Here is a 20,418-nt window from a genome sequence, read left to right on the forward strand (position 1 = left end):
TTTTCTTCACATTTTGTTACGTTACAGCCTTATTTTAAAATGGATTAAATTCTTTTTTTTCATCAATCTACACACAATACCCCAGAATGAAGATGCAAAAACAGGTATTTAGAGTTTTTGACAAATTAAAAAGAAATAACTAAAATAACTTACATAAGTATTCAGACCCTTTGCTATGACACTCAAAATTGAGCTTAGGTTCATCTTGTTTCCATTGATTATCCTTGAGATGTTTCTACAACTTGTTTGGAGTCCACCAGTGGTAAATTAAATTGATTGGACATGATTTTTTAAAGACACACACCTGTCTATATAAGGTCCCACAGTTGACAGTGCACGTCAGAGCAAAAACCAAGCCATGAAGACGAAGGAATTGTCCGTAGACCTCAGAGACAGGATTGTGTCGAGACACAGATCTGGGGAAGGATATAAAACAATTTCTGCAGCATTGCAGGTCCCTTATAGAGCACAGTGGCCTCCGTCATTCTTAAATGGAAGAACTTTGGAACCACCAGGACTCTTCATAGAGCTGGCCGCCCGGCCAAACTGAGCAATCGGGGGAGAAGGGCCTTGGTCAGGGAGGTGACCAAGAACCCGATGGTCACTCTGACAGAGCTCCAGAGTTCCTCTGTGGAGATGGGAGAACCTTCCAGAAGGACCACTATATCTGCAGCACTCCGCAAATCAGGCCTTTATGGTAGAGTGGCCAGACGGAAGCCCACTTGGAGTTTGCCAAAAGGCACGAGAAACAAGAAACAAGATGAAACCAAGATTGAACTCTTTGGCCTGAATGCTAAGAGTCACATCTGGACCAGGCACCGCTCATCACCTGGTCAATACCATACCAACGGTGAAGCATGGTGGTGGCAGCATCATGCTGTGGGGATGTTTTTCAGCAGCAGTAACTAGGAGACTAGTCAGGATCGAGGGAAAGATGAACGGAGCAAAGTACAGAAAGATCCTTGATGAAAACCTGCTCCAGAGCGTTCTGGACCTCAGACCGGGTGGAGGTTCACCTTCCAGCAGGACAACGACCCTAAGCACACAGCCAAAACAACGCAGGAGTGACAAGTGACAAGTCTGTGAATGTCCTTGAATGGCCAAGCCAGAGCCTGGACTTGAACCCGATCTAACATCTCTGGAGGGACCTGAAAGTAGCTGTGCATCAATGCTCCCCTCTCAACCTGACAGAGCTGGAGAGGATCTGCAGAGAAGAATGGGGGAAATTACCCAAATACAGGTGTGCCAAGCTTGTAACGTCATACCCAAGAAGACTTGAGGCTGTAATCGCTGCCAAAGGTGCCTCAACAAAGTACTGAGTAAAGGGTCTGAATACTTATGCAAATGTAATATTTCAATGATTTGCAAAAATTTCTGAACACATGTTTTCGCTTTTTTATTATGGGGTATTGTGTGTAGATTGATGATAAAAAATGCATTTAATCAATTTTAGATTAAGTCTGTAACGTGACAAAATGTGGAAAAAGGGGTCCGAATACTTTCTGAATGTGCGTATAAATCATGCAGCAGTCAAGCTCTGCATTTTGTAATGTAATTCAACATCGTTTCCTTGACAGATTTCCTTTCATTTTAAAATCCACTGTGGAATTTTAGTAGATTTCTCTACATGATGTAGAGTCATACAGCTGTAAAACAAAACAGACCTTTCAGTCCAACTCATCTATGCCGACTGTTGTTGAACCAAGCTGCTCCCATGTGCCTGCACCTGGCCCATATTCCTCCCAAACATTCCTATCCATATACATGCCCAAGTGTCTATTAAATGCCATAACCATACCCACCACTTTCACTTCCTCTGGTAGCTCATTCCATTATGCCTCACCATCTGGAGGAGCCATCTTGGGGAACGACTGCTAACCAGCAGCCGTCCGTTTAATTCATTTTTTTTCCAGTTTTTAGTTAGTCCTGTTCGTCGTTTGTTCGGAGAAATTGACTTCTTAATGTGGGGGGAAGGAGGTAACCTTACTTCTAGGTCCCTACCTGGTCAGTGAGGCAGCTTTTTCTCCGGGCTGCCCCGTCGACCCGTCCTCGTGGCCTACCAGCGGGCGTGGAGCGCCGTTTCCTGGCGGGGACCGCCCAGCACCTCGGCTTCGGTGGCGGCACAGCGCTGGAGCACTATCGCGGAGCGGAGCGGGCGATGCCTTGCCTGGGTCGCCGCGCTGGATTGACGCGCTGGAGCTCTGGTGAGCTGGACCGCCGGGATCAACACCTCCGGGCTGCGGAGCGGAGCGGGCGGCGCCGACATTAACATCGGGAGCCTGGGAGCTCCAACTCGGTGCTTCCTTGTCGGCTTCGGAAGCCGACAATCCCCTGCTAGGAAGCGGCCGTTCCAGGTGGCCCAGCCGCTGAGAGGACTCTCCCGACGCCGGGGCAACACCACCCGGCCAGAACGGCCAGGAACATCGGGCCTCCGTAGAGGCAACAGCGGTGGCCTTAATAGGCCTGACTTTGGGTGAACTGGGGTTGGTGACTGGACTTTGTGCCTTCCCCCACAGTGGTAACCATTGTGCGGGGATGATTTTTGTGTGTGTAAGTTTCTTTGTTAGTCTGTGTCCAAGATGGCTGTCGGAAGAGAGAGTGGACGCTGGCGCGCTTTAGCTGCCGCTGCTCTCTCTTCACATTGTGTTTTTTTGATTTTTTGATTTTGTGTCTTTGGAGCGATTTCTATTTTTAATTTGTGTATTGATGATGTCCTTATTATTTATTTTTCTCCGACTATATGTTTTTTTCTGTTCTGTTAATCTTTGTAAGGTGACCTTGAGATTTGAAAGGCGCTCGAAAATAAAATTAATTATTATTATTATTATTATTATTATCTGCATTTGATCGACTGATCAAGGAAACAGACCCTTCGGTCCACCGAGTCCGTGCCGACCCATTCACACTAGTTCTATTATTTTCACCCACACACCTTCGCACCCAACCCCAATAAACTCGGGGCAATTTGCAGAGGCTAAGTAACCTACAAACCTGCATGTCTTTGGGATGTGGGAGGAAATCGGAGCTCCCGGAGGACCCAGATGGACACAGGGAGAACATGCAATGTTGGGGGAGTCCAGAACCAGGGGCCAGTTTAAGAATAAGGGGTAAGCCATTTAGAACGGAGATGAGGAAAACCTTTTTCACCCAGAGAGTTGTGAATCTGTGGAATTTTCTGCCTCAGAAGGTAGTGGAGGCCAATTTTCTGGATGCTTTCAAGAGAGAGTTAGATAGAGCTCTTAAAGATAGCGGAGTCAAGGGATATGAGGAGAAGGCAGGAATGTGGGTACACAAAAATGCTGGAGAAACTCAGTGGGTGCAGCAGCATCTATGGAGCGAAGGAAATAGGTAACGTTTCGGGCCGAAACCCTTCTTCAGATTGATAGGGGGTGGCGGGGAGAAGGAAGGAAAAAGGAGAAGGAGGAGCCCGAAGGCTGGGGGATGGGAGGAGACAGCTCGAGGGCTAAGGAAGGGGAGGAGACAGCAAGGGCTAACAAAATTGGGAGAATTCAAGTTTCATGCCCGCCGGATGCAGGCCGCCAAGCGGAATATGAGGTGCTGTTCCTCCAAGTTCCGGTGTTGCTCACTCTGGCAATGGAGGAGACCCAGGACAGAGAGGTCGGATTGGGAATGGGAGGGGGAGTTGAAGTGCTGAGCCACCGGGAGTTCAGGTAGGTTCTTGCGGACCGAGCGGAGGTGTTCGGCGAAACGATCGCCCAACCTCCGCTTAGTCTCACCGATGTAGATCAGCTGACATCTAGTGCAGCGGATGCAGTAGATGAGGTTGGAGGAGATGCAGGTGAACCTTTGTCGCACCTGGAACGACTGCTTGGGTCCTTGAATGGAGTCGAGGGGGGAGGTAAAGGGACAGGTGTTGCATTTCTTGCGGTTGCAACGGAAAGTGCCCGGGGAGGGGGTGGTATGGGAGGGAAGGGAAGAATTGACAAGGGAGTTGCGGAGGGAGCAGTCTTTGCGGAAGGCAGACATTGGGGGAGATGGGAAGATGTGGCGAGTGGTGGGGTCACGTTGGAGGTGGCGGAAATGGCGAAGGATTATTTGTTGTATGTGACGGCTGGTGGGGTGAAAGGTGAGGACTAGGGGGACTCTGCCCTTGTTGCGAGTGCGGGGATGGGGAGAGAGAGCAGTGTTGCGGGGTATGGAAGAGACCCTGGTGCGAGCCTCATCTATGGTGGAGGAGGGGAAACCCCGTTCCCTGAAGAATGAGGACATTTCAGATGCCCTGGTGTGGAACGCCTCATCCTGGGAGCAGATGCAGCGTAGGCGGAGGAATTGGGAGTGGGGATGGAGTCTTTACAGGGGGCAGGGTGGGAAGAAGTGTAGTCCAGATATGTGGTACTGATTGTGGATGATTAGCCATGACCACAGTGAATGGCGGTGCTGGCTCGAAGGGCCGAGTGGCCTACTCCTGCACCTATTGCCTATTGTCTATAATAACCTAGAAATAATCATTAAGATAAAGTGGAAAACTTATCACACAATGTTTAATATTTTGCCCTGAACATGAAAGGACTTAGAATAGTTCTCAAAGTGCACAGGTCTTCTTCTTTCGTGTGGCGTGCACAGCTTAAAGTTGTAGGACAACTTGTTCTATTTGATCTTCTGTTTGTGCACGTCAAGTTGATTGCATTAGTCGAAACAGGGCGGACCACGTGAAGGTTGCAATCTTCCACCCCAGTGCACAGGTTAATGTTAACAAGAAGAATTGCAAAGGGTTGAATAACTAATTACATAATTTTACAACTACTAATACCCTAGAGCCAGAAAGAATGCATGACAATTCCTTACCATGATTATCACAAATCCTTTGAATTATGAGTCATTACCATTTATTTTTCAGCACTTTGCAATACTATTTTAGTTTGCATGTTTTCAAAGTGCAATTGTGCCGTATACACGAGACTCTAAAGCAGTGGTTCCCAACCTTTTTTAGCTCATGGCCCCCTTGGGATCTTTTAATTTTTCTGTGGCCCCCCCCTGACATTATTAGCGGAAAAAAAGTACTTCAATATTATAATACCTTCCATAAAAATATCAGTGTCTATTAATTGCACATATATTCTCTTTTCTTCTATTCCATAAACATCAAAAATATTTCAACTGCATAGATTTAAATTTATTAGAACTGAAATTTAGGAGGCAACAGGGTGGTAGTTCAAAATTCATTGAACCTGTGGCCCCCTAAATCCCAACATTTTTCTGTAGCCCCCCTGAAAATTGCCATGGCCCCAGGTTGGGAATCACTGCTCTAAAGCAGTCGACATAGATGGAAGATCATGTATATAGAATCTTCAAAATGGGAAAAAAAACTATTGGAAATATAGTAGGTAAAAATAAATACATAGCCAAAGAATAAATATTCGAAGCTCCAACATGACCCGAAATCAGTCTCTCTGAATGAAGAACAGTGAGGTCAATTCTGGAAATGTGTGTTACCATTAAAGCCAATGCTGCAAGAGAGCATGAGTCAGAGAAAGGACATTAGTTAGAACCCATTAGTCGACTGAGTGCAGTACCTTGGAAAATGCTCTCTGGTGTTTACACAGTAATTGAATTAAAAAAATATTCATCTAAGAGTGTCATGAACACCAAGGTAACTGTGCATAATATAGCATTAGAGCAAACACACTGCAAGTTATACAATATCCAAGTGCGTTTCAGCTGACCATGACAACACTTACAAAGAAAACCATACTGCTCACAGCTTGGGAAAGCAGTTGAAACTTGGCACATAGGAAAATAACATTTTTATTTATATTGTAAACATGCAATTTTCATTGCCCCTTGGAAGCCAAAATTTTTTTGAAATTTAAGTTAGTTAGGTTCAACCTGAATTAATCATGTTATCTGTGTGACATTCAATGAATTGAATAATTTTAATATTTTATTAATACCGTCATTAAATATAGCCGCAGTATTTTCCCTCACTTGCATGTGGTGTGAAATTAATTGCTAAATTAAAACAAATTGAATGGCCGGCAAATCCAATCAATACTGCTTCAGTCAATGTGATTAATCAATAGGGTTCTCAATACCAAAGATCAATTTTAACCTTAAGAATAGTTCCCACACCATCCAACTTGCATATGCCTTGGGACTGAAGTTCCCCTTCATTAAGCATTGTGTTTAAAAAAAAAAAATTCACAAGTGAACATTTGAAAATCTATTTTATCCCCAACCCTCTCTAAGTCATTTAATGGCAACCCTGTCAAAAGTTTTTAAATTATTAGAAGACCAACCTGGAAATCCTGATCATCAATTGTAAACCTCTCTCTCAAATTTCGGAAGACCATCGGGCAGTATTCTTTAAACTTGAAGTGACTGGGCATATTCTCCCTGTTAAATAAAAAATAAAACCTCTTAGTTTCCATTCTACATCTACAAGTTAAATCATTTCAACCATCACATGGGAAGAAAATTAAAAAATAACTTTTAATTGGTTTCCCTTCCACATTCAAAAGATGTGCAGATTTGGAGTTTAATTCTGTAAATTGTCCTCAGTGTGTGGGGCTAGAATGAGTGTATGGATAATTGTTGGTCGGTTCGGACTTCGTGGGCTCTAGGGCCCCGTTTCTATGCTGTATCTCTAGAAAATACGGATGTTTTGTTACAGCTGTACAAGGCGTTGATGAGGCCACATCTGAAATCCTGTGCATTGTCTTGGATCCCTTGGGGTTTAATGCTGATAAGTGTGAGGTGCAACATCTTGGCAGAACAAATCAAAATAGGACGTACATGGTAAATGGTAGCGAATTGAGGAATGCAGTTGAACAGAGGGATCTGGGAATAACTGTGCATAGTTCCCTGAAGGTGGAATCTCATGTGGATAGGGTGGTAAAGAAAGCTTTTGGTGTGCTGGCCTTTATAAATCAGAGCATTGAGTATAGAAGTTGGGATGTAATGTTAAAATTGTACAAGGCATTGGTGAGGCCAATTCTGGAGTATGGTGTACAATTTTGGTCGCCTAATTATAGGAAGGATGTCAACAAAATAGAGAGAGTACAGAGGAGATTTACTAGAATGTTGCCTGGGTTTCAGCAACTAAGTTACAGAGAAAGGTTGAACAAGTTAGGTCTTTATTCTTTGGAGTGCAGAATATTAGGGGGGACTTGATAGAGGTCTTTAAAATGATGAGAGGGATAGACAGAGTTGACGTGGATAAGCTTTTCCCATTGAGAGTAGGGAAGATTCAAACAAGGGGACATGACTTGAGAATTAAGGGACAGAAGTTTAGGGGTAATATGAGGGGGAACTTCTTTACCCAATGGGTGGTAGCTGTGTGGAATGAGCTTGCATTGGAAGTAGTGGAGGCAGGTTCGATTTTATCATTTAAAAATAAATTGGATAGGTATATGGACGGGAAAGGAATGGAGGGTTATGGTCTGAGTGCAGGTAGATGGGACTAGGGGAGAATAAGTGTTCGGCACGGACTTGAAGGGCCGAGATGGCCTGTTTCCGTGCTGTAATTGTTATATGGTTATATGGCTATAAAGTGATACAGAGGCATTGGAGGCAGTCTGAAGGAGATTCACTGGGCTAATTCCTGGGATAAGAGCTGTCCTGTCAGATAAGCTGGAAAATTTGGTTTATAATCCTTAGCGATTAGGAGGGGTGATTTTATTCAAATGTGTACGATCCCATGGCAGTTTGACAGGGTAAAGATTGAGATGTTTTCACTAGTTGGAGAGTCATAAATAGGGGGCATAACTGGAAAAACAAGGGCCCAATCATTTAAAACGGAGGTATGTATTTTCTCAGAGCCCAGTGAATCCCTGGCATTCTCAAGGGTGGTGGAGGCAAGATTATTAGACACATTTAAGGCCGTGGTTGACAAATATGTGAAAGGTCAAGGAGCTGAGGGTTATTGAGAACTGGCAGAGAAGAGACGAGGTCTGTATAGATCAGCCATGAACATATTTAATGACAGGACAGGATTTGGGAGTCGGTGTCATGTTCTTGTTTTTGTGTCTGTGCTTTTGTTGTGTTCTTATGATGGAGACCTGCTTGAAACCAGTCGGCACTAAGTTTACATCTATCGTGTAATCAATCGGTGGTTAGGATCATTGCTTACATGCTGTCATGAAGCAGATGCAAGATGTGGACACATTTCTGTAGGTAACCTACACATGAGAGCTCCTCTGGTCTTTGAGGGGAGCTGACTCACGAGGACCCCATAATGAGCTTCAAGGTAGTAAACAACAATGGGTCCCCTCTGCATTCACCCTAATTGGACTTGTCTCACCTTCTTGAATATTGATGCATAATTAGGACAGGGTACACAGAATTATTTATAACAGGTTATTTGCATTGAAATGTCCTTTCAATTTCATATTTTGATTATGAATCATATAACATTGAAGTGCAAAACAATGGGCAAAATTAAATCTAGTGTATGCTTGGGTGAAAGGTTTTTCTCCACTGCAAGCATAATAATTTAGTGATGTCAGTACTACCATTTGGAGAAAGATTCATGGTGGATTTACAAAAGATGGTTAGTTATTGGGATGGAGGAATTTATCATATAATGTTTAAAGTGGCTCGCGCACATGAAGGTTTTCATATAATACAGCTGTGTCATTGAGAGGTTGCATGTGCCAGTGAATTAAAAAAAAAAAATTTAATTTGATTCTTTATTTCGAACAGAATAAAAGAATAAAAAGCAAGTGTGAAACAGCATACAAAAAACAAAACAAGAATATTTATAAAGTGTCATAAACAATATCTATAAATAAATGAAATCGTATGTGTCCGAAAAGGAGCAGGAAGAAGCCAAAGCTTATTAATTCCCAAAGCTTATTAATTATTAATTAATTTGACAAAAAACTATTCACACTAAATTCTCAAGGCTAGGATTTCTATCTTTTCTGGTAGTCCTTGATGCTGAGTCTTGCAATTTTCTGAAAATCAGCATTAACACTGTACTGCTGTCAAACAATCCAGGATTTATTTCGCCTCTCCAGCTTTCATCAGTTTTGGCCCCCGTCAATTTTCCATCCGCTTCAAGATCCACCTATAATCTCCTGCGCCAAACTCTCTTGAACTGTACTGCCGCATGATTGCTCAACACCTCAATATTAAAAATCTTTCAAGAGATCAAATCAATTTGGATATAATTGATTACAAATTTAAATTGAAACAGAAAATAATTGCGTGGTATTGAATGCTCTCCATATAGCAATGGTAAATTGAACATCTATATTGGTGTTTGCCCTCAGCAAGTTAGAAATCTTGGCAAACTCTCAGAAGTGAGAATCAAGTAGAGATGGAGGGATCACCTTTGAGTGATTGAAAAACATCATGCAGATGCAGATCAAACCACGATGAGCGTTTGTCGGCTCTGGGTCAGCACTTGCTGTACATACAGAATAGTGACAGGCTTGGATAGAGTGGACGTGGAGAGGATGTTTCCACTAGTGGGAGAGTCATGGTCCTAGAGGGCATAGCCTCAGAATTCAAGGACGTTCTTTTAAGAAGGAGATGAGGATAATTTTTTTTAGTTAGAGGCTGGAGAATCTGTGGAATTCTTTGCCACAGAAGGCTGTGGAGGCCAAGTCAGTGGATATTTTTAAGGCAGAGATAGATAGATAGATTCAGGATTAGTACAGGTGTCAGAGGTTATGGAGAGAAGGCAGGAGAATAATAATAATAATAATAATGGATGGGATTTATATAGCGCCTTTCTAATACTCAAGGCGCTTTACATCGCATTATTCATTCACTCCTCAGTCACACTCGGTGGTGGTAAGCTACTTCTGTAGCCACAGCTGCCCTGGGGCAGACTGACGGAAGCGTGGCTGCCATTCTGCGCCTACGGCCCCTCCGACCACCACCAATCACTCACACACATTCACACACAGGCAAAGGTGGGTGAAGTGTCTTGCCCAAGGACACAACGACAGTATGCACTCCAAGCGGGATTCGAACCGGCCACCTTCCGGTCGCCAGCCGAACACTTAGCCCATTGTGCCATCTGTCGTCCCGAATGGGGTTAGGAGGGAGAGAAAGATCAGCCATGATCGAATGGCAGAGTAGACTTAGAAACATAAAAAAATAGGTGCAGGAGGAGGCTATTCGTCTTCGAGCCAGCACCTCCGTTTAATATGATCATGGCTGATCATCTAAAATCAGTACCCCGTTCATGTTTTTTCTCATATCGCATGATTCTGTTAGCCCCAAGAGCTAAATCTCTCTCTTGAAAACATCCAGTGAATTGGCCTCGACTTTCTACTGTGACAGAGAATTCCACAGATTCACAACTCTCTGGGTGAAAAGGTTTTTCCGCATCTCAGTCCTAAATAGCCGACCCTTTTTTCTTAAACTGTGATCCCTGCCTCCCCCAACATCGCAAACATTTTTCCTGCATCTAGTCTGTCCAATCCTTTAAGAGTTTTATGTTTCTATAAGATTCCCTCTCATCCTTCTAAATTCCATTGAATAGAAGACCAGTTGATCCATTCTCTCATCATATATCAGTCCCGCCATCCCAGGAATTAACCTGGTGAACCTACACTGCACTCTGTCAATAGCAATAATGCCCTTCCTCAAATTAGGAGGCCGAAATTCTGGTAGGAAGGTTTGCTAGGGCTACACGTGTGGGTTTAAACTATATAGTTGGGGGGAGGGATTGACAAATTGGGAGTATAAAGATGGATTTAAAGGGGAAGTGGCTACAGGAAAAATTACAAAAGATTCTCAAATTAATGGGAAGGAAAGCTTGAGAATGGACAACAGAGTAAGGTTAGGGCCAATTGCGAGGGGGGCAGTGAATACGGAGGTCAAAGTGCTGTATATGAATGCGCGAAGTATAAGGAATAAAGTGGACAAGCTTGAAGCTCAGTTAGAAATTGGCAAGTATGATTTTGTGGGAATTACTGAGACATGGCTGCAAGAGGGCCAGGGCTGGGAACTGAATATTCAAGGGTATACCTCCTATCGAAAAGACAGACAGGTGGGCAGAGGGGGTGGGGTTGCCCTGTTGGTGAGGAATGAAATTCAGTCCCTTACAAGGGGTGACATTGAAACAGGAGATGTGGAGTCAGTATGGATAGAACTAAGGAATTGTGAGGGTAAAAAGACCCTAATGGGATTAATCTACAGGCCCCTAAACAGTAGCCTGGACATCGGGTGCAAGTTGAATCAGAAGTTAAAATTAGCATGTAGTAAAAGTAATGCTGTGGTTGTTATGGGAGATTTCAACATGCAGGTAGACTGGGAAAATCAGGTTGGTACGGGACCCCAAGAAAGGGACTTTGTAGAATGCCTTCGTGATGGATTCTTTGAACAGCTTGTATTGGAGCCTACCAGGCAGAAGGCAATTCTGGATTTAGTGTTGTGTAATGAACCGGATTTGATAAAGGACCTCGAGGTTAATGAGCCATTAGGAGGCAGTGACAATAACATGGTCAAGTTTAATCTACAATTGGAGAGGGAGAAGAGTAGATCGGAGATGTCAGTGTTGCAGTTGATTAAGGGGACTATGGGGCCATGAGGGAGGAGCTGGCCAAAGTTGACTGGAAAGATACACTAGCAGGGATGACAGTGGAACAACAATGGCAGGTGTTTCTAGGAATAATACAGAAGGTGCAGAATCAGTTCATTCCTAGGAGGAAGAAAGATTCTAAGGGGAGAAAGGGACGACCATGGCTGACAAGGGACGTCAGGGACAGTATAAAAATTAAAGCGAAGAAGTACAACGTAGCAAAGATGAGCGGGAAGCAAGAGGATTGGGTAATGTTTAAAGAACAACAGAAGATAACCAAAAAGACAATACGGGGAGAAAAGATGAGGTGCGAAGGTAAGCTAGCCAAGAATATAAAGCAGGATAGTAAAAGCTTCTTTAGGTATGTGAAGAGTAAAAAATTAGTTAAGACCAAAGTTGGACCCTTGAAGACCGAAAAAGGTGAATTTATTATGGGGAACAAGGAAATGGCAGATGAGTTGAACAGGTACTTTGGATCTGTCTTCACTAAGGAGGACACAAACAATCTTCCTGATATAGTAGTGGCCAGAGGATCTGGGGTGACAGAGGAACTGAATGAAATCCACATTAGGCAGGAAATGGTGTTGGATAGACTGATGGGACTGAAGGCTGATAAATCCCCAGGGCCTGATGGTCTGCATCCCAGGGTACCTAAGGAAGTGGCTCTAGAAATCGTGGATGCATTGGTGATAATTTTCCAATGTTCTATAGACTCAGGATCAGTTCCTGTGGATTGGAGGGTAGCTAATGATATCCCACTTTTTAAGAAAGGCGGGAGAGAGAAAACGGGGAATTATAGACCAGTTAGCCTGACATCGGTGGTGAGGAAAATGCTGGAGTCATCAAAAGATAAGATAGCCGCTCATTTGGATAGCAGTAACAGGATCGGTCCGAGTCAGCATGGATTTACGAAGGGGAAATCATTCTTGACTAATCTTCTGGAATTTTTTGAAGATGTAACTAGGAAAATGGACAAGGGAGAGCCAGTGGATGTAGTGTACCTGGACTTTCAGAGACATTTGATAAGGTCCCACATAGGAGATTAGTGGGCAAAATTAGGGCACATGGTATTGGGGGTAGAGTGCTTACATGGATAGAGGTTGGCAGACAGGAAACAAAGAGTAGGGATTAACGGGTACCTTTCAGAATGGCAGGCAGTGACTATTGGGGTACCGCAAGGCTCGGTGCTGGGACCTCAGCTATTTACTATATACATCAATTATTTGGATGAAAGGATTCAAAGTAACATTAGCAAATTTGCAGATGACACAAAGCTGGGTGGCAGTGTGAACTGTGAGGAGGATGCTAAGAGAATGCAGGGTGACTTGGACAGGTTGGGGGAGCGGGCAGATGCATGGCAGATGAAGTTTAATGCGAATAATGTGAGGTTATCCACTTTGGTAGCAAAAACAGGAAGGCAGATTACTATCTAAATGGCATCAAGTTTGGAAAAGGGGAAGCACAACGGGATCTGGGGGTCCTTGTACATCAGTCTATGAAAGTAAGCATGCAGGTTCAGCAGGCAGCGAAAGAAGCAAATGGCATGTTGGCCTTTATAACAAGAGGAATCAAATATTGGAGCAAATAGGTCCTTCTGCAGTTGTACAGAGCCCTAGTGAGACCACACCTGGAGTATTGTGTGCAGTTTTGGTCCCCTAATTTGAGGAAGGACATTCTTGCTATTGAGGGAGCGCAACGTAGGTTTACAAGGTTAATTCCCGGGATGGCGGGACTGTCAAATGCTGAGAGAATGGAGCAGCTGGGCTTGTACACTTTGGAGTTTAGAAGGTTGAGAGGGTATCTCATTGAAACATAAAAGATTGTTCAGTTTTGGACACGCTAGAGGCAGGAAACATGTTCCCATTGTTGGGGGAGTCCAGAACCAGGGGCCACAGTTTAAGAATAATGAGTAAGCCATTTAGAACGGAGACGAGGAAACACCTTTTCTCACAGAGAGTGGTGAGTCTGTGGAATTCTCTGCCTCAAAGGGCGGTGGAGGTAGGTTCTCTGGATGCTTTCAAGAGAGAGCTAGATAGGGCTCTTAAAAATAGCGGAGTCAGGGGATATGGGGAGAATGCAGGAACGGTGTACTGATTGGGGATGATCAGCCATGATCACATTGAATGGCGGTGCTGGCTCGAAGGGCCAAATGGCCTACTCCTGCACCTATTGTCTATTGTCTAAAATTGCACACAATACTCGAGGTGTAGTCTCACCAGGGCCCTGTACAAATGCAGTAGGACCTCCTTGCTCCTAAACTCAAATCCTCTCACAATGAAGGTCAACATGCCATTAGCTTTCTTCACTGCCTGCTATATCTGAATGCTTACTTACAGTGACTGATGTACAAGCACACTCAAGTCTCGTTGCACCCCTCCTTTTCCTAATCTGACACCATTCGGATCATCCACCAAAGTGGATAACCTCACATTTGTCCACATTATAGTGCATCTGAAATGTATCTGTCTACTCACCCAACCTATCCAAGTCATCCTGCAGCCTCACAGAATCCTCCTCGCAGCTCACACTGCCACCCAGCTTTGTGTCATCTGCAAACTTGGAGATGTTACATTTAGTTCCCTCGTCTAAGTCGGCAATATATACTGTAAATAACTGTGTTCCAAGCACCGAGTCTTGCCATTCTGAAAAAGACCCGTTAATTCCTACTGCAGGATGACTTGGATAGGTTGGGTGAGTAGACAGATACATTTCAGATGCACTATAATGTGGATAAATGTGAGGTTATCCACTTTGGTGGCTGATCCGAATGGTGTCAGATTAGGAAAAGGAGGGGTGCAACGAGACTTGAGTGTGCTTGTACATCAGTCACTGTATCGTGGGCGGCGCCACTCACGTCGCAGCGGCCTCTGCAGTCCGTCTGTCTTTTTGTTATTTTTTGTCCCGTTTTAATGTAGTTTTTATTTTATTTTTTGATGGGGTATGTGTGTGTGTGTGTGTGTGTGTGTGTGTGTGGTGTGGGGGGGGGGGGCGGGGGGTGGGGGGGAAACTTTTAAAATCTTTCCCCTGCACGGAGAACCCGACCTTTTCCCTGTCGGGTCTCCGTTGTCGTTGGGGCTGCAACGTGGAGCGGCCTCCAGCAGGAACGACCTGGGGCTCCAGTCGCGGAGTTGCGGAGCTACTCACCATCGCGGAGCTGGCCGAGTCTGGAGCAGGTGGAGCTGTGGTGGAGCGCTGCTGCGACCCGATCCTCGGAGATTCGGAGGCTCCAACTGCAGGTCCGGTGGACAGTGACACCGGGAGCCCGCGGGTCCCTGCTGGGAGACCGCTTTTCGGGGGTTCCGCAACGGCGACTTCACCCGCCCGAGTTGCGGGGTCGAGGAGTACCTGGAGCGGGGCCTTACATCACCGCCCGGCGTGGCTTCAACGGCTGCGGGACTTTGCTAGCGCCCGCCGGAGGCTCCAACAACAAGACCCGGAGCGCGGCCTTGCATCACCCGGCGCGGCGTTAATGGCCGCGGGACAATTGCCATCGCCCGCCGGGGGCTTTGACTCTGACATCGGGAGGGGAATGGGGAGTGCAGGGGAGAGATAAGTTTTTTTGCCTTCCATCACAGCGAGGAGGAGATGCTGTGATGGATGTCTGTGTAAATTGTGTTGTGTCTTGGGTCTTTTTTTCTTGTGTGTATGACTGCAGAAACAACATTTCATTTGAGCCTCTATGAGGTTCAAGTGACAAATAAATTGTATTGTGTATTGTGTCTTTGCTTCCTGTCTGCCAACCAGTTCTCTATCCGTCAATATCCTACCCTCAATACCATGCGCTCTAACACACTAATCTCTTGTGTGGGACCTTGTCAAAGGCTTTTTGAAAGTCCAGATAAACCACATGCACTGGCTCTCCCTTATCCATTCTACTTGTTACATCCTCAAAAATGTCCAGAAGATTAGTCAAGCATGATTTCCCCTTCATAAATCCAAACTGTCTTTGACCGATCCTGTCACAGCTTTCCAAATGTGCAGCATTACATCTTTAATAATCGATGGGCAGAATGGCCTAATTCTACTCCTATTCCTTATGACCTTGTGTTGCAAAGAAATAAAATCAGAAAATGTTAGGTACACAGCGGGGTGGAGAGAAAAACAGTGAAGACATTTTAGTTTCAACGACCTTCCATTAAAATCTCTGAAAGATCACTGATCTGAAACATTAACACAGTTTCTCCATCCACAAATGCTGCTCAATCTGCTGAACATCTCCCGCATTTACTACATTTATTTTCTGTGAGCAAGAACTATCTGACTCATTTTGTAAATTGCAACAATACCATGTAAGAATTTATATAATTGTACCTTTCAAATACTTTGCAACCATTGCCTTCAAATGTAATTAAAACAGTTATTAGATTACAAGGTAATTAACTTACTTATTGAAAAGATGGTTGTCCACTTTTATCTTGCTGTAGGCTTTGAAGTCATCGGGCATCAACATAATCGGAATTTGAACATGACTCAGTTCATTGATCTGAAATTAAAAACGCAACAACTGTTAAAATGCTAATTAAACTATAATTAAGTTTTTTCTTATGTCATGAGAAATTGTTTGGTTTTTTTTAATATGAGAGTGACCTTCGGTTATGCAGAGGATCTAACTCTTGGATTTCCAGCATTTCTAACATTAGCGCAGAGAATCCAACCCAAAATGAGTGGAAGCACAAGGACAAAACAAGAACAATTCACTCAGCACATTCACCTTGCTTTTGTTATTTTTGCCTCTGAATGCTTTTGTAGTTTCGTTTACTTCAAAGTCTGTTATTTGTTAGTAAAAAAGCTTGAATCTTAAAACATATTTTACTTTTGCTTCTAATTAATCTCCATTCACGTTTGCTTTTCTCGAATCTTTCCTCACAAGCCTGCTACTGTTTCTGCTAATAATTATTACTTTTACAACTTCAATGTATTTTCAATATTTCAATAGGTATTAATCTTGCCCAGTAGCTAAAACAAAACACGGTATTGTAAACTGACTTGACGAAAGGCAGTGTGTCATGGTCATTCCCTATCACTATCATGGTATGGTTTACTGAGAACACCTGATCATTTACGGGATATTTATTTCTTGTTGTTATTGTTGTTGCATTTAATTTAATGAGCGTATAAAACTGCAGCAAATAAGAATATAATTGTCTATCAGGTGCATATGACAAATAAATAATCTTGAATCTTGCCCAGCCTTAGTTGTTGTGTGGGGTTAAACTCAGCAAGAATGGATATATCTACAAATCAGAATGGTGTGAGACTTGGACAGGACAGGACCCTGCTGGTAGTGCAACTGCTACCCTTGGGGTTCCTGCTGGTGGAGTTTGTGGGTGTGGGATGTGTTACTGGTGGAGTTTGTGGGATTGGGATGTGTTACTGGTGGTAGTTAGTATCACGGCGAGTCTAGCTGGAGTGTTTAATGCATCATGGTGCATCAGCTGTGGTGGGAATGATTGCTTACAGTAGTAATGGGGGTATCAATCAAAACAGACTGCTTTGACCTGATTGATTACATTTTGGGCATTGTACTCATTCAGCTCTCGCACTCTATCTCTAAAATAAACCACAGCTGACTATTTTTTCACATACATATGAATATTGAGCATGAGCAATCCGTAATGTTATACGATAAATACTGAGATGATTGCAACCGCAACTCTGCATTCCCACCATCATCTGGTCGCTTTTCAACCCCTTGCTCATCACACATTTATTTAACTGTGCCTTAAAAGTATTCAAGTCATCTGTATCCACCTCCCTTCAAGGAAAAGATTTCCCAAGATTCAATTTCTCTGCGAAAGAGAATTTTACCTCATCTCTGCCTTAAATGCCCACACCTAACTTTAAAAGAGTATCTGTCTAATTCTAGATTCTTCCACGTGGAAAGATCCCTGCAAAAGAGAATTTGACTGGCAGCACGCACGGTGGCGCAGCGGTAGAGTTGCAGCTTGCAGCGCCAGAGACCCGGGTGCAATCCCAACTGCTGTCTGTATGGAGTTCGCACGTTCTTCCCGTGACGGCGTAGGTTTTCTCTGAAAACGTTGGTTTCCACCCACATTCCAAAGACGTACAGGTTTGTAGGTTAATTGGCTTGGTATAAGTGTAAAATGTCCCTAGAGTGTGTAGCATATTGTTAATGTGTGGAGATCGCTGGCTGGTGCTAATTCGGTGGGACGAAGGGCCTGTTTCCACGCGCTATCTAAACTAATCCCCTACATATCCATCCAATCAAAATCTCTCAGAGGTTTCTCAAAGTGTTGTTCCAGGTATCAGCTTCGTAAATCTTCTCCTAATTGCTTCCAATATTTATAATTGAACTTCTGACAGAGTAATAAAATCTGACAGAGTAATAAAATACTCTGACAGAGTAATAAAATCAAAATCAGAAAGAAGAGAATGGTTTTGCAAGAAAAACGTTGCTTTGGTTCAATAATTGTAAAGAGTACTGGAATAGACAAGGAGCTGCAGAGAAATGGCGGCTAAAACATTTGTCTGATAAGATAGCCTTGAAAATAATTATTTAGAAATAAATAGTGACAGCACCTAGAAAATCCACAGGCAGCAGACAGGTTCTGTCAACCATTATGGGGTGATACCAACCAGGATGGTACAATACGATTCAGATGTTTATTTCCCTGTACACCAGCAGGGTGCAATGAAATTCATTGTTCGCATTAAGCTTGTCAACACCAATGGTAGTGATCAATACATAAATAAATATAATGGCAAATGTAAAAGAGCCGAATAGTGCAAAGATTGTAGTCCAAACTAAAGTAATGCAAAATAATACTAAAATACAATAACCGAGTGAGGTAGAAAAAAAAAGAATAACAGTATATTGCAGCACCTCTTAAAATGTGTAAGAAGGCAGTGAAGGTGGTAATAGCTGATATCCGTGGGGAGAGACGCAAGTATGGTTGCTTTGGCTTTAAAGCTCCCGTGTCTTCTCCCAAAAGGTAGAATACCAAAAAGGGAACATAGAAACATAGAAATATAGACAATAGGTACAGGAGAAGGTCATTTGGTTCTTCAAGCCAATATGACCATGGCTGATCATCCAGAATCAGTGCAACGTTCCTGCTTGCTCCCTATATCCCTTGATTCCGTTAGCCCCAAGAGCCACATCCAACTATCTCTTGAATACATTCAGTGAATTGGCCTCCACTGCTTACTGTGGCAGAAAATTCCACAGATTCCCAACTTTCTGGGTGAAAAAGATTTTCCTCATCTCAATCCTAAATGGCCTACCCTTTATTCTTAAATTGTGACCCCTGGTTCTGGATTCCCCCAACATCGGGAACATTTTTCCTGCATCTAGCCTGTCTAATCCCTTAATAATGTTATATGTTTCTCTAAGATCCCATCTCATCCTTCTAAATTCCAGTGAATATAAGCCCAGTAGATCCATTCTTTCATCCTATGTCAGTCCCGCCCTCCCAGGAATTAACCTGGTGAACCTACGCTGAACTCCCTCAAAAGCAAGAATGTCCTTCCTCAAACTAGGAGACCAAAACTGCACACAATACCCCAAGTGCGGTCTCGCCGCAGCCCTGTACAACTGCAGTAGGACCTCCTTGCTCCTGTCCTCAAACCCTCTCACTATGAAGGCCAACATGCCATTTGTTTTCATCACTGGCTGCTGTACCTGCATGCTTACTTTCAGTGACGGCCAAGGTTACAGGCATGCTTGATGATACTTCCAGCCTTCCTGATGTAACGCACCATGAACATGATGGAAGAATGTTACAAATCAGTGCTCACCACTATCTGTAGATTCAGGTGGTTAAAGGCAGTTCAGTTGCCATACCAGGTGAGATGCATTGCATCAAAACACTCTCCATAGTGCTTCTGTGGAAGTTTGAGAGAATCCTTGGTGACATATCATCTCTTCTCATTCACCTAAGAAAGTAAATACGCTGATTTGCATTCTTGAGCACCACATCAGTGTGAAGAGACCTGGTGCTGAAATGGATCCTAAGGAACTTGAAGCTGTTGAGCTTTTCTCCAGCAGCTCCATTGACGAGGACAGGGTGGTCACCCACCCACCTCCACTTCCTTAGGTCACGCCCAACTCACTGATGTCAAGGGCTAGGTTGGTGTGTGGTCACCAGAACGAGGTTCCCAACTTCTCCCCTGTACTCGATGTCATTGTTGTTGTTGACCTGGATGGCAACAGTGGTATCAGTGGTGAACTTAAAGATGGACTTGGTACTGTACATGGCCATACAGTCATGGGTGCACATGGAGTACAGCAAGGGTCCAAGGGTTAGGGAGGAGGATATGTTATGACCAATTCCACCAAACTGAGGTGCGTCGATCAGGAAGCCCAGAAGATGGCTACAGACAGAATTCCTAAAGCCAGGGTCCAGAGGTTTAGAGATGAGCTTATTTGGCATTATGGTGTTGAAGGCCGAGCCGTAATCAATGAATAGCATCCTGACATAGGTGTTCTTATTGTCAAGATGATCCAGAGGAAGGGAGATGACTTCCTCCGAGGACCTATTTTTTCTATATGCAAATTGCAAGGTTGGTCTGGGAAACTAACATAGATGTAGACTATTATCAATTTTTCCAAGGCATTTCATTATGGTCAATATTAGAGCTATTGACCAGTAGTCACTGAGACAGGCCAATTTACTTTTCTTGCAAACTGAAATAAAAAGGAAGAGTCAGAACACTGGAAGGAATGGGATATTTGTCTGCAGAAGATCATACAGATAGGATATGGTGAGTTAAGGAAAAAACAAAAATGTGTTTTCGGTTATTGCAAATAAGAGACAGGGAAGACCAACATACAGGAGTGTTTGACGTGCAGGAGTAAGTGTGAATATGTTTAGGCGACTGCATTTTAGTCAAGGTCGAGCTTTTGGATGGTTGAATATGAGAGTATATTTAGCGAGTATATTTAGGGAGTGGAGCCAAGG

The 20,418-nt window shown here is 43.7% G+C and overlaps 1 protein-coding gene across 1 annotated transcript in view; it reads right to left on the bottom strand.

Moving 5' to 3' along the window:
* pip4k2a (phosphatidylinositol-5-phosphate 4-kinase type 2 alpha) overlaps positions 1–20,418 on the bottom strand; it is a 229,170-nt gene that overhangs the window by 88,337 nt on the left and 120,415 nt on the right. Inside the window, exons 2-3 of the mRNA XM_033015537.1 lie at positions 15,883–15,980; positions 6,258–6,354 (exon numbers count right to left, since the gene is read on the bottom strand). Of these exons, the coding sequence (XP_032871428.1) occupies positions 6,258–6,354; positions 15,883–15,980 (195 nt within the window). The remainder of the gene's footprint in view (positions 1–6,257; positions 6,355–15,882; positions 15,981–20,418) is intronic.

The sequence above is a fragment of the Amblyraja radiata genome, chromosome 2 (assembly GCF_010909765.2).
Source record: "Amblyraja radiata isolate CabotCenter1 chromosome 2, sAmbRad1.1.pri, whole genome shotgun sequence".
Classification (NCBI taxonomy): domain Eukaryota; kingdom Metazoa; phylum Chordata; class Chondrichthyes; order Rajiformes; family Rajidae; genus Amblyraja; species Amblyraja radiata.